We start from the raw sequence: 15,496 nt of genomic DNA on the forward strand, positions 1-15,496 counted from the left end.
GTGATATTGCTTTTTATATAGTTACAGATAAAATTGAAATTATGGTGTTAAAAACATATCTAAGTAACGCATTTAAAATATTTAGTATTACCTTTGGAACTGTATCAGGATGTTCTACAGCATATACGAATTCAAATACATTTTCTAAATCGAACATTTTTACAAAATCAAATACATTTCCTGAATCAAATTCTTTTACTAATTCTAATACATTCTCTAAATCAAATTCTTTTACTAATTCTAATACATTCTCTAAATCAAATACTTTTACAAAATCTAATACATTCTCTAAATCAAATACTTTTACAAAATCTAATACATTCTCTAAATCAAATACTTTTACAAATTCTAATACATTTTCTAAATCAAATGCTTTGATTAATTCAAATACGTTTATGAAATCATTTCCATTTACTTCATCCAATGCATTTACAAAATCGAATTCATTTGTATTAGAGAATTCATATGAATTTAGACAACATTTTCATATTCATTAACTTTTCTGTATCATTTACTTTTCATTTATTTCCAATACATATATAGTTTCAATAAGGTGTTATCTTCTTCTTTTACTTATTTATTTACTGGATTTTTATGTTATCATTATACAGTTATTCAGTATTCAACATATTTTTTGTTTTATTCGGATTATTTCACATTTTTTATGATAATAATGAAAATCAAACAAATATGGTTATCATTATTGTTTGTGTTATAATTGTTGCGATTGTATTTATAATAATTCTTATAATTTTTATTGTTCGTTTTCGTAACAATGTTAATTTTTTATTCATATATATTCATTGTTTGATTACAAATGAATCAAAATTATTTTTACTTTTAGTAAAATGCCAAATCTCCATTTAATATTTAAGGTTAAAGACATCATCACAAAAAATATATGATGAAATTTATTAATCGCGCACATTAGATAAAATATACAAAATTTAATTTTTTAAATACATAATATTTATATAATACAAATTTTTATATAATTTATGTCTGATTTACAATTTTTTCTTTTTCTAGTATTAAATTAACAATATCTTCGTAACCAAATTTGCTTGCCCACATTAAAGCTGTACGAATAACTTTTATAATATTCCAAATTATATTTTCAAACATCAGAAACATAAAAATAACATTAAATAATTTAAATATATTCCTCTTATATTTGTATCAATTCCTTTTTGTTCAAGAAGTAATTCTACCACTTGAGTGTTACCTATTGAACAAGCATATATTAAAGCTGTCCAAAAACAATTCAACAAATACCAAAAATTAAATTTAAGCAGTTAATCAACGAAAAGAACATTAAGAATCATTTTAAAACATTAAATCTCATTAAAAAACATCAGTTGCATTAATATCAATACCTTTTTGACTTAAAAGTAATTTTATAATTGGAATATTTTCTTTTGTACATGCATACATTAAAGCTGTTTTAAATAATATAAAAATACACCAAATATAATTTTGAAACATAAAAAAATATAATGAAACATTAAATAAATATAAATAAATATCTTTAACATTAACACTAACTTTTCGTTCAATTAAAAGTTGAACAATTTCAAGTTGATCATTTGAACATGCCCACATTAGTGCCATTGAAAATTTGTTGAAAAAATTCCAAATTTTGGTTATATACACCAAAAATCATTTGTAAATATTAATTTAATTAAATAAATATTTTTTGTACTGAGGTCTATTCCTTTCTTTTCGAGTAGTAATTTTATCATATCAGGATTTGAGTTATTACATGCATACATTAATGCTGTCCAAAGAAAATGAAATAAATATTAAATGTATTTTGTTAACATTAAATATTTTGAATAAACAAAAAATTATATTAAAAAATGTTTTTCAAATTAACATCTATACCTTTTTTAAGAACTAACATTTTTACAATTTCAATATGGTTATATCGACATGCAAGCATTATACTTGTCCAAAATAGTAAAAATAAACACCGAAAATTAATATTTAACATTATTTCAGTAAAATAAACTTTAATTGAAATAAAAAAATGTTTTTTAAGTTAACATCAATTCCTTTTTGATCAAGAAGTAATCGAACAATATCATTTGCTCCTGAGATGCATGACAACATAAGCGGTGTTGTGAATTAATTAGTAAAACACCATTTATACATTTGAAATTTCTTATTTTAATGATAAACTTTATAATTAACAAAAAAATATTCTTCAAATTAATATCAGTTTTCTTATGTTGAAGAAGTAATTTGATTGTCTCAATATTCCCTTTTGAAGAAGCAATAATAAGTGCTGTTTCATCAGATATATTTAAATTCCAAATATTGTATTGAAATTTCAAATATATAAAACAAAAATTTAATCAAACCAGAAAACATCTTTAGCATTGACATCTATTCCTTTTAATTCTAGCAATAATTTCACAATTTCAGTATCATTTTTTTCAGATGCCATCATAAGTGCAGTTCTAAAAAAACAATATAAAATCCATATATGATTAATTAACATGAAATTAAAGAAATAAAATTTATATTCATTAAAAAAACATTTTTAACATTTATATCAATTCCTTCTTGTTCAAGAATATATTTAAAAAGTTCAATGTTTCCTGATTCAGCAGAAGAAACGAGAATATTATCAGGTAATTTATTTTCCTCAAGAAAACATAATGTAAGGAATATATTACCATTTCTTGCTGCTTCATTAATTAAGGAATCATTGATTTTCATTCCTTCTTTTTCCAGAAATGAAAAAAGTTCATAGTTATTATATTTAATACATTTTTTCCCAAGTTTTATCTTATCTTTGATTTCGATAATGTTATTTTCATACAAATAATGAAAGATATCATTCCGATGAAATTCAATTGCTATCTCATAAGCATCTTCAAATGATGAATGATTTTGTTCGCATAAATGAATAATTTCAGAATTTCCACCTGCAATTGCATATTTACCTGCATTTGCTATATTGGAATTATTTAATAATAAATATTTAAAACATTTGATTGACCCAAAAAATGCTGCATAATCAATTAATGAAACATTTTCTTTATTTACATATGTGCATTTTTCGTAATGTGATGGCTCAATTATTTGGTTAAAATTGAAATTTGTTTCTGTTGAAATTTCTTGAAGTTTTTCTATTTCATCATTTCGAATTGCTTTAGCGACAATAGACTGATTAACTCCTTCATGCGTTTGTTTTTTATTTAGTTCTGATTCATCTTTTGAAGATTTTTGAGTGTTTTTACTTTTATTGGTTTGATCAGATAAATTTTGATGAGAAAAAGAATTATCATTTTTCTTTTCGATTTCATCTATCATATTCTGTTCTAGCATTTTTTCAAGCAGAAACTTTGATTCTTGTGATTGCAATCGGAGAAGATACCAATAAAATATATTTATAATTTTTTTCTTTTCTTTTTCTTTTTCATTAATTCCTATTAAATATAAAAAACATCTACTTTCATTATTTACAAAAGAAACAAAGGAAGAATAAACTAATTGGGATACAATAAGATTATATGAAAATGAAAAACGGACATCATATAAATTTAATGTTGATTGAATTGCTGCTCCGATATTTTCATCACTTAAAGAAAATATAATATTTTCAAGTTGCTCCATGAATTGATATGATGTTTTTTTATAGCATTCCCTATTTGATTTTTTCTGCATACTTTTATTTTTTGAATTCGTCAAGAAAACGTTAAATTCGGGGTGGCCAAACGATATGATAAATTTAGTATAAAGAAGATTTTTTAAATATTTGAATATATAGTGCATTATTTTGCATAATATTAAGTTTTCATGATTTTGTTTGATAAAATAATTAAAAAAAATTGAGATTCTGTTTCATTAAATCACACGGTATCGAGTATTCAAACAAAAAATAAGGTGCGATTGTTTAGAAGCACTTGCGGTGGACAATTCCTGGACCAGCTTCGTTGTATTCGTCACGTGTGATAACCATTTGTGGGAATGTAGCGAGTGATGCGAGGATGGAGCCACCGATCCAAACTGCGTACTTACGTTCTGGTGGGGCGACGACTTTGATCTTCATTGTTGGTGGTGCGAGGCGGACCATTTCCTTCTCCATACGTTCTGGGAGACCTTCGAACATTGTGGTACCACCAGAAAGAACAATGTTAGCGTAGAGATCCTTACGGACATCGATATCGCATGCCATGATGGAGTTGAAGAGGGTTTGGTCAATACCTTCGAATTCGAAGCCATTGAAGTGTGGCTTGAAAAGAAGTTCTGGGCACCTGAAGCGCTCGTTGGCGATGGTGATGACGTTGCCATCTGGAAGTGTGTATGAGATGTCGCATTCGGATGTTGTGGCGGCCTTGTTCATTTCTTCGTCGAAATCAAGAGCAACATATGCGTGCTTCTCCTTGATATCACGAACAATTTCCTTTTCGGCGGATGTTGTGAAGGTGTAACCACGTTCGTTAAGGATCTTTTGGAGGTAGGCTGTGAGATCACGACCGGCGAGGTTGATACGCATGATGGCGTGTGGAAGGGAGTAGCCTTCGTAGATTGGAACTGTGTGGGAAACACCATCACCTGCATCGAAAACGATACCGGTTGTACGACCTGATGAGTAAAGGGAAAGAACGGCTTGGATACCAACATAGAATGCTGGAACGTTGAATGTTTCGAATTGGAGTTGGATCATCTTTTCACGGTTGGCCTTTGGGTTCATTGGGGCTTCTGTAAGAAGAACTGGATGTTCAGCTGGGATCAACACGTAATTCGTTGTAGAATGTGTGGTGCCAGATCTTTTCCATATCGTCCCAGTTGGTAACGATACCGTGTTCAATTGGGTACTTGAGGATAAGGATACCTGCCTTAGCGCATGCTTCATCACCAACATATGTATCCTTGTTTTGTCCTCCTGCGATTGTTTGGACATACTTTGGACGACCAACTATGGATGGGAAAACTGAGCGTGGTGCTTCATCACCAGCGAAACCAGCCTTGCACATACCAGAACCATTATCAATAACTAATGTTTGAACTTCGTCTTCAGCCATGATAAATAAAAAATGAAGTGAAAATTAGATGATATGAATTCCTTTGAATTAAAGGACATTATCACGTGATGGTAATTATATTGTGTCTAAACCGAATTCTTCAGAAATTGAATTGAAATTTTGGACAATTTGATGTGACCTTGTGAAGTCTTTCGTTTTTTTTAAATTTTGTCATAATATAATAATTCATTATGTAGGAAAATTTATACCCTTAGACATGAATATAGTTGTAATTTTCAGCGTAATGTTGTTGACTTCAAATATTAATTTTCATCATTTCATGACAATCATAACAAATAATAAATTTAAGAATAATGTAAGCAAGCAGCTGCAGTTTTGATGCAAAAAATTCTATTTTTACAGTAAGCATTGAATTTAATTTTTATCATTTTTCGACAATATAGAAAAAATTGTAAATTAATTAAACTAAGTAAACTTATTTATGTCAGGTATTACACTTAAATATTCCTAAAAAAATGTTTTCAAAACGTTAAAGAATGAAATAAATTGCTCAATAAATCTTTTTCATGCTATACAAATTGAAACTTATGCATGGCCATTATTTTTGGTCTTAAATGGATTTTACTTTTTTATAAATAATGTTTTCACAAAAGTCAATGGATCGAACCAAAGAATGTTAAAATTATGAATTGCAAGCATGCAAGATAGTTTCAGTGAATCTGTAGTCATATTCTTCTGATGTGTTCGTAAATTTTTCAACAAATTGAATCATAATACAATAATTTTTTTTTTTACACAACCAGTTTTATTCTAAAAATATTTAACTCAAAAATGTCGTCTTCACATATACAATTAAATAAAATTTGATTTTTTGTCCTTATTTGCATCAAATTTAGCAACCACAGAAGCGATATCTGCATATTGACTTACCTTCACCAAGTTCTTTCTTTTTATCAGGGTTAATTTCCCTAAACAAGTCATTTCTATCATCAATTGCAATGCATAAATTATTAAACATTTCTCTTACATTAAATGAAGTTTTTGCCGATGTTTCAATAAATGGCACGCCAAGTGTTTCTGCGAAATCTTTTCCTTCTTGTTCAGACACCTCTCTTTTATCACCGATATCTACTTTATTCCCAACGATTACTTTGCATATTTTTAAGCTTCCTATTTTTTCAACTTCATCAACCCATTTTTTTGTGTGTTCGAAACTTTCACGATTAGTAATATCGTATACGACTGCAACTCCATGTGCACCATGATAATAATTAGAAGTAATCGAATGAAACCTTTCTTGTCCAGCAGTGTCCCATATTTGAAGTTTCACTTGTTTTCCATTTACTGTTGCCGATCTAATTTTAAAGTCAACGCCAATGGTCGAAATATAACTTTCAGAAAACGTGCCATCTGAAAATTGCATAAGAAGACAACTCTTACCAACTGATGAATCACCTATAATAAGAATTTCTGGAGTTATTATATAAGGAAACTATATAAAATATCAAAGTCATTCATCATTTTGTTTTATGTTGGACATTTTTCCATAAAATTTAACCTTATTATGATTGAAATAAACTTTTTACTTTAGATAAAAAATTGTTTTAAGCAAATCATTTCTAAATAATTGATTAAACAAATGTTATATTACATATATTAAATAGAAAATATATAAAATTATTTTACCATATACAAACAAGATTAAATTATGTTCAATAAAATTATTCCTTTGATTTCTCGTTAAATTGCAATGCTAACTCAATATCACATATAACTAAAATTGCTGTATATATTAACAAAGTTTTGCCCATTTTAAAATATCTACAACTATAATGTCAACTTATTGCAAAAAATATCATATAGGGTGTTCAAAAAGTCATGACCCCCCCTCCTATCTCAATGAATAAACAATTTTAGATATTCTTGTTTATTTATGTGATATAGTATTCTCCATTGTTTTCTATTATCCACTTCAATCTTTTGATCCATTCCAAGAACACGCTTTGAAGCTATTCAAAATTGACGTGTTCCCATGCCGTTAAAATTTGAGTTTTTAATTGATGTTTCGATTTTATCTCTTTATCTTCCAAATATTTTTTTAAATAACCAAATAACCAAAAGTCGCATGGGCTGATGTCAGGAGAATAAGGTGGGTGCGGAATGGATTTAAGCTTTATTTGATTTAATTTTTGTTGAACTAAATTTCCTTTGTGAACTTTACAATTGTCCATATGAATCATCATTTGATCTAAGTCCAATTGATCCTCATCCTCATTTGTATTTTTAATTATTTCTTCAATAATATTATCGATGAAATAGCGTTGATTATATTTTTTTTTTTTTTTTAGAAAATCAATGCATAATAGGGAATTTCCATTGAAGAACATTGTCAGCATGATTTTTTCACTGTCAATTTTCTTTTGGGTACGGGTTGGCACTTCATCTCGTGATGCTGCATACATATAAGAACTTTGATAATTAACATAAAACCATTCCTCCTCCCCAGTCATTATATTAATGAAATTTTTTCTTTTCCGCTTTTTTTCTAATATTTTTTAAAATTGATTTTGACATATCGACTCTTTCCAATTTTTGTTCTTCCGTCAAATCATGGGGGGACCCATTTCCTAGTGAAGCGCCTCAGCCCCATGTCCTCATAAAGAACTTTTAATACAGTATTTGGAGTCACTGATAATTGCTTTGGGATTAAGCGGGCTGAAATAAATGGTTGCTTTTGAAGAATTTTTTGAAATTGGATGAACAAGATCAGATGGGGGTCTCCCCTGTACGTTCCTCATCAAGGCATGAAAAGTCACCATTTTTTGAATTTTCTACACCACCTTTTGACTGTACTTATATGAACTGTATTATTTCCCAAGACAGTGAACATTTCTCTGTATATGGCTTTTGTATCTTTTTTCCTGAGAGGAAGAGAAATTTAATAATGAATCTTTGTTCGACGGCATCCATGAAAAAAAGTGACGGTTCTTCTCAAATTTTTTGCGTCACCAAAATTTAAATTAAATTTTTCTCGATATGCAATTAATCAAAAATCACATATTTCACATATATAAGATCTTCATTAACTATATTTTAATATTATATGAATATTTTATTTATAAACTAATCACAGCCCATAATAGGAGGGGGGGTCAGGACTTTTTGAACACCCTATATAATTAAAACGACATCATTGTAAATTTTTTTGATATTTTTTTTTCTATACACAGATATAACTAAAATTTCTGTATATATTAACAATGTTTTGCCCATTTAAAATATCTGCAATCATAATATCAACTTAAAGTGAAAAGCAAATAATTAAAACAACATCTTTCAGTATATTTTATTTATATCACAACCTTTGAATTTTTTTCAGTAATTTTTCGCTTTGTTCCACTATCGGGTCGCTAAGTGTCAATCCATGACTCATTAAATATCTCAATTCCTTAGATTGCAACTGGATATTATATTTACTGTTAGTTGCATCTATTAGCGCGTCAACCATTTTATATATTTCGGATATATTTTCTTCATCGTACGCCTCCGAATACCAAATTTTTTTAATGAACACGATGAAGCATCTTATGAACTCATTATCATCTCTTTTTATTATATCATTTGCCATGAACAATGAAGTAAATCCAACAGCAATTGCGCTGAACAAATTCTTTACCTCATCAGTTCTATTATCCATAGTATATATTTTAGTTAATTCCATTAACTTATTCAAGTAACGAATTTTTAATTCTTCAGGGATAACATTATAATGTTTTCGTAATATTAACCCAATCGATCGTACAACATTTGCATAATAATCTCTTTTGTTGTCGACGTTTGGATCTTCCAATAAGTTATACAGTTGTTCAAGTGGTTGATTAAGAATATCAAAATTAATTGGCGCATTAATTTGAAAGAAAAAGTCACCAATAGCTATAGCTGATAATCCCATAATTAATGGGTTACCACAATGAATTGTCATTTTAAATGCGTCGAATATTTCTTCTCGAAAGTCAAAAAAATCTTGATCAGAATAGAACATACGTGAAAGATTTTGAAGTGCGTTTTCGATTAATTCGAATTTTTGGTTACGTATTATATTAACAAATAACTCATATAACCTTGGTAATATATAATGTATTCCTTTTTTTAATTTTAATATTATGTCTCCAAGTAATTTCATTATTCCTATTTCTTTTAATGTCACATATGATATAGTAAAAGGATTTTGTAATATTTCATATAATTGTTGTAAATTAAGTTCAAGTAATTGCTTAAGTTTTACTTCTGTGATATGTATTCCATTTTTATTGATTAAATGTGTTAAAATATCATATGGTTTATCAACTATTTCACTTTGTTGAATTAGTTCACTATTGTTCATCATTTCAAATAGTTTTATATAGTTATCATAATTGCCTTCGTTAATTTCATTAGTAAAACTTTCGATAATTGTAATTAATAAATCAATGATTTCGATCGTAACGATAATGTTTCGTGACATGTTTTCAGCAATGGTCGCAAATATTTGCGGTAAAATATTCGGATTAGAAATAATGATTGGATGTGATGATGAGATTCGTTTTAATGTATAAAATGCTATTTGACTAATGCGTGGATTAGCATTTGAACATTTTATTAATATGTATGAAGAAATAGATTGCGTAATGAAATCATTTAATTCGTTATTAGAAATTGGATAACATAAAGCTGATATCCCATAAAGTGCAGAGATTTCGCCAGAAATTGGTATATCCTTTTGATTCATTACAAAATTAACAACGCATCGGAAAGTAAGTTCTGGATTGGCACGAAATAGATCACATATTACTTCATAAGCATAATAATAGACGGAATTTTCAAAATCTTTATCGTCGATAACACTTTCACTATTAGCAACAAGAGTATCCAACAATGGATTGATAAGACCTTTGGTTGCTTCAAACATAAAGTTATTAGGATAAACTTGTTGTTCATTGTCGGATTGACCGTTAACATTGTTGCACTTTTTTTTTAAGTCAAACTCAAAAAGTGCAAAGCGATGCCAAAAGTTGATGGAAACATATTTATAGATACTGCTAAAGCCTTTCATTACAGTTTCAAATACGTACTGCATGAACATACTGGCATGGCTATAAAATTCACAAAGAAATTGATACATTATAAAATGAAAGATTCGATATAATTCAAGATTTGCCCTGGGAAAACAAATGTTAAGGGAATGAAGAACTTGCATTACCCTGTCATTGGAATCAAAAACTTTTGGCATACATTTAATGAATGAAAGAAGACATTGACCACAAACAACATAATTTTCTATATGAAGATCTGGAGCTTCAAGATTTCTTAGTAAAAAAGGCATAAGGACTTGGGTGATTTTTGGATCCCATCTATCAACAACAAATTTTAGCTTCATGTCAAAAATTTCGGTAAAAACCTTAATTACACCGGTCCATGACTTTATGTAAGCATTCGTGCTTAAGCATCTGAGTAAAATTGGAAATAAATTAAAATTCTCCTCTAATTTAAATACTAAAGCAATAACAAAGGCAGACATATTTTTGACTGCAGGCCATGGAGCAGAAAGATGAAGGATAGTCGAATTCTCGATTCTGCATCTAATTGATTCCATATCACTTGAATTCCAATTTTGTTGAATGACTTTAAATGGTAAATTTGGTTGTTCTGAAATTGCACGACGAATCAAAATGAGTGCTTGCATGTAAATTCTTTCGTTTCCTTGTGGAAATTCTAGAGCACTTGCACATAGATCCATTAAAACTATTATTTTGGTAGTGAACAATTTATGAAGAACTTCAAATGAATTTTTCCTTTCTTCTTCATTTTCACTATTTATTTGCATCAAAAACACTAAGAAATCTTCAAATGAAGGAATATACTCCTCCATTTCTGGTTTGGAAAATTATGACCTTTTACTGGCACTTTTATCAAATACACCAATCCTAAAAGGAAAAATATTTACTTATCACCACTCTCATCAGCTGAGAGTTCATTAATGAATCGCTGTTTAGTGATGTTGAAATTCATACAAGTATTTTTTTGAAAATTATTAATAGATGTTTTTTTAAAATGTTTAAAAAGATTCAAACTTTTGATTGAAGACATTACTTCAAATTAAAGCAATTGAACTTGTTATTTATTACATAAGATTATTTATTCCAAAATAATGCATTAAAAATTTCATATTAAAACTAGATGAATAATTTTCATGATATCACATTAAAAAATATCTTACAAAAACTTGCGATAAATAGCAGGAGAAGTAGAAAGAAAAAGTGATAAATCTAACATATGTTATTACAAAAAGCCCAAAATTCATAACAAGGCTATAAGTTTTTACATTCTTAGAAACAAGATTGTAACTTATCAAAACATACTAAGAATTTACAAAGATGATCACAAAAAGATATTTTCAACAAATTATTTTTTAAAGTGATTTTTAAAGTAGTACAACCACTTGTAATCACTGGCTACTGATGTTTCTTCTAACTTTGATTGGTAAAATCAAATTCAAGCTGATCCCAATCAAATTCAAGCTGATCCCAATCAAATTCATCTGACCCAAAGTATGAAAATGGGAACAGATCTGTTTCTTTGCTTACTTGTTGCATCATTTTTTCTTTGGTAACGTTATCTTGTTGTTGTATAAATTCAGAATTATTTCTGATGTCTGTTTGCTGTACAATTTCTTCCTCTGCAACATTGTGTACTTGCTGCAGAAAATTACTTCGAATATTGTTGCCTATTTGTTCAAGTCTCTGTAAGTCATTAGAATTGGCGTTGATCTTTTGATTCACTAGAGGAATCGTTACAACCATCCCATTCGGCGCCGTAACTGTTATTGATTTAATTTTTCTCGAGCCCGAACTCTTTTGTCTCATTACGAAAATGAAGTGATGGAGTGTTCAGCACTCAGAACCAAAATCTTTGTGACACTTTCAATTCAATTTATAGTAAACTATTAAAAAATTCAATGCAAGCGCGTTTGTTGTAAGGCCTTACACTCATCACTTCACCTTGTTAAATTTAGGAAAGAATCATTAAAAAAATTATTTATCAATAAAAGCCAATAGCTAAAAAAAATATAGGATGCTTTAGCATCCAATTTAAGAGAAATTGGTAATAAATAGTGCGAATTTTTATGAACAAAATTATTAAAAAATAAATATATATAAAACATGCAACACAGACAAAAAAAAATCCTAAAAGTATTAAAGGAATTGATTTGTTGATTAAAATATTATTAAATTAAATTTATAAATTTTATTGATAATCAACAGATCTGTTCATTAATTTAAAAGGAAAACTGACACCACAAAAATTATTTCATATTTTGATATAAATTTAAAAATTCAGTATACTAATTTATTTTTTTTTCCTAATTAATTTTTTTTTTTAATGAAAAGATATATATTCATACACTAGATAAATCAAAAAAAATGTCTCCGGGCAGGATCGAACTGCCGTCAAGAGCGTGTTAAACTCCTATTCTAACCATTAGACTACGGAGACTTCTGATATTTATGTTCAAAAACATCACTTATATTTATAATAAAACAGAATGAAGTAATCAGATGATATTTTATTCATATCATTTTTTCAATTCGAATTTATAATCCAATTATATTTTAATTTATCTCACAATAATGCGTTATAATGTTAAGCAGGATGAATTTTACATAAATATTTCAAAATATTATTCTGTAATTCATTAAAAAAATATTCCAATCCGTCAAAAATAAATATTACTCTATATAGTTGTCTATTGTATTTCAACAGGTAGAGATAAAGAACTGATAATTTGTTATATTCAACCGCTTATTATATGACGCTTTTTATATACACCGTTTTGAAAACCATTTTTGAATATACAATTGAAATTTAAGGCGGTTATTTTTTTGAGTCAAAAAAGTGACCATATAAATGAGCTCTTCCTCAAACGCGAAACCTCTGAAGGTTGTTAACAAAACAGTAATAGCATTAACTGCTTATCCACAATTCTTAGGTGACCCAACAAATTTAGAAGAATTACAAAAAAAGATAAATCGTTATTTTGCCCAAATGGTAGAAATCTTATTTAAAAAGAAGGATGGCGATGAAAGTGATTCAACTGCGTTCCAATTAGCAAACGAAATCGGACATTCGAATTTAATAATGCTTGGATTAGATAATTTATTAAATTTATCTTCTGAACAAAGAAAGCAATTTGCAATTATCTTTACGGGATCCATTGCACAGCAATCTCAAAGTGAACATCCAGTTGCTACTTGGATTCAAAATAACCCAACAGTTATAGATAAAATCCTTTCTTTTTATGACCATCCAGAACTTGCTGTTTGCACCGGAGAAATGCTTAGGCAATGTGCTCGATATGAAGGCCCTGCAAAAGAGCTCTTAACCGACCAAAGGCTTGATAAATTATTCACATATTTCTTTGCTCCTAATTTCGATGTTTCAGCAGATTCATTTGCAACGTTTCGAGAGTTGCTTCTTAACGCACCACAAGCCGAAGAATTTTTAAAGGCGAACAATGAATCAATAATCAAACGTCTTCACAGCACATTGATTGAAGAGAATTATGCTATGTGCCGCCAAACTTTGAAGCTGATAGGAGAGATCATAATTACTTATCAAAGCTTCCAAGAAACGTATTTGGCAGATCCGCGAAATTTGATGGTCATCATGGACTTGATGGCGTCTTCGTACCATAACATATCGATGGAAGCCTTCCACGTGTTCAAATTGTTTGTTGTTAATGAGCATAAGCCGGAGTCGATTGTGAAGATTCTCCGTGCAAATGCAGAAAAATTGATTCCTTACATCAACGACTTGCTCGGAGAGGTTGAGGACGAAGATTTGAAGATAGAAAAGGATTATTTATTGATGCAGCTTGGAATGCTTATTCCTAAATAAACATACACACACCAAATTAAAATGAAACTCGAAATAAAAAACTAAAAAAGAAATATTTTTATGTTAAAAGTTTTGATTTTTTGTTGTTTTAAAATTTTTGAAAAATTATTGAGTCACTTTAAATAAACTTTTCAAATTGCATTTCATTGATCATAATCAAAAAAATGAAAATGAAATTATAGGAATAGAAACTTTTACATATATTTTAAAGAATGAATTTGTAATAAGACTTAAGGTTATGTTTCAAAAACTATAATTTTTTATAATATGAAATTAAAAAATTTTCCAAAAAATTAGGATCTAGTCAATACCAATTGTAAAAATCATTGAAAATTGGTAAAATGAATATAAATGCATATGGATTTGCCTAAAACACTTAAAATGTCCGTAAAAATTGGAACCAAAGAAAGTAAAAATCAATCCTTTTGATCTTCCATTAATTGAATAGATAATAGGTTGGATGATGTGTTCATGATTATCGAATATTTGATCTGATTTTCATTCAGGACATTAGCTTAGAGTTTCTCTTTCCATACAATGCGGATTATTTATTTGCAATAAGTTCTAAAGACCAGATAAATCATAGAAGATGTCGTGTTCTTGTGAAACTATTACATTCATTGACATAAAAAAAAATATCTGAATTTGATAACAAATAATGATATATATATTATCTTTAATCAAAAATTTAAAATTTTTTGTCTTATAATAGATGTAGATTTCTATATTCCATTTTAATCTGTTCGTGGGATAATTTATCTATTTTCCATTCATTATCAGTCGAACAGAAAAAACTCTGTTATATATTAAAGGCATAGTGACTGTCTATTATGAACTCACCTTTGATAAAAGTTAGTTCATTCTTTATTAAATATGCCAAGCAGATAAAATCATATCAAAAAGTTGAATTTGAATGGATATTGCCCAATTTTTAAATGGTCAGTGAGGGGTTTTTTTGAGGGGGTTATTCCTTTGTGTCAAACATCCCCCAACAAACATTTGTTTAATTGAAATTTTCAATGAAGTGAATCGTTTTTACATGCAGCCTTTCTTCTTCATTTTTCATTATGCAAAGCAATCTTAATCCGACACCAGCAACAAACGAGATTGAGAATGAAGCTGAATATGTTACAAATCAATCTATGCATTTGCAAATCCCTAACTCACTCATGCAAATAATTATTGATCTTAACCAAGAAAACCTCAAGTTATCGATTGAAAATACAATGAAATTATATGACACACAGAATCCTTAAATCCTGATAATTAAATCAACACTTATGAAATCATTGGAAAGTCGTCATAATGAAATCCTTAAGTTACTTCTTGAACAAGAAAATCTAACAAATAATTTTGATAAGATATATTTATAATGTTTAAAGTATAATTTCAACATTTCGAATTTCTTTATTATATTTGAAATTTATTTATACGATTTCAAGAATCACTTATTAATGAATTGAAAAGATGTAATCAACAAATGCTCGATTTACTTGAGAAAAAAGGAATTAACATAAACTTACAAAATCATAAAATTTGATTATATAATTTAATGTTTATATAAA

At 28.2% G+C, this 15,496-nt stretch overlaps 4 protein-coding genes across 4 annotated transcripts; 1 reads left to right on the plus strand and 3 right to left on the minus strand.

Moving 5' to 3' along the window:
• Nucleotides 1-3,904: 3,904 nt before the first annotated feature.
• GO595_009778 (actin) lies at nt 3,905-4,678 on the minus strand (the record flags this gene model as incomplete). Its single annotated transcript, XM_067923501.1, has 1 exon — nt 3,905-4,678. The coding sequence occupies one exon, from the start codon at nt 4,676-4,678 to the stop codon at nt 3,905-3,907; it is 774 nt and encodes a 257-aa protein (XP_067770088.1).
• Nucleotides 4,679-4,733: 55 nt separating this feature from the next.
• Nucleotides 4,734-5,036, minus strand: GO595_009779 (actin; the record flags this gene model as incomplete). The annotated part of the gene is made up of 1 exon (XM_067923502.1): nt 4,734-5,036. One exon carries the CDS (start codon nt 5,034-5,036, stop codon nt 4,734-4,736), a length of 303 nt encoding a protein of 100 aa, XP_067770089.1.
• Nucleotides 5,037-5,889: 853 nt separating this feature from the next.
• On the minus strand, nt 5,890-6,420 carry GO595_009780 (GTP-binding protein ypt1; the record flags this gene model as incomplete). The annotated part of the gene is made up of 1 exon (XM_067923503.1): nt 5,890-6,420. The coding sequence occupies one exon, from the start codon at nt 6,418-6,420 to the stop codon at nt 5,890-5,892; it is 531 nt and encodes a 176-aa protein (XP_067770090.1).
• Nucleotides 6,421-12,941: 6,521 nt separating this feature from the next.
• Nucleotides 12,942-13,931, plus strand: GO595_009781 (protein Mo25; the record flags this gene model as incomplete). The annotated part of the gene is made up of 1 exon (XM_067923504.1): nt 12,942-13,931. The coding sequence occupies one exon, from the start codon at nt 12,942-12,944 to the stop codon at nt 13,929-13,931; it is 990 nt and encodes a 329-aa protein (XP_067770091.1).
• Between the last annotated feature and the right edge of the window lie 1,565 nt (nt 13,932-15,496).

The sequence above is a fragment of the Histomonas meleagridis genome (assembly GCF_020186115.1).
Source record: "Histomonas meleagridis strain 2922-C6/04-10x chromosome Unknown contig_95, whole genome shotgun sequence".
Classification (NCBI taxonomy): Eukaryota; Parabasalia; order Tritrichomonadida; family Dientamoebidae; genus Histomonas; species Histomonas meleagridis.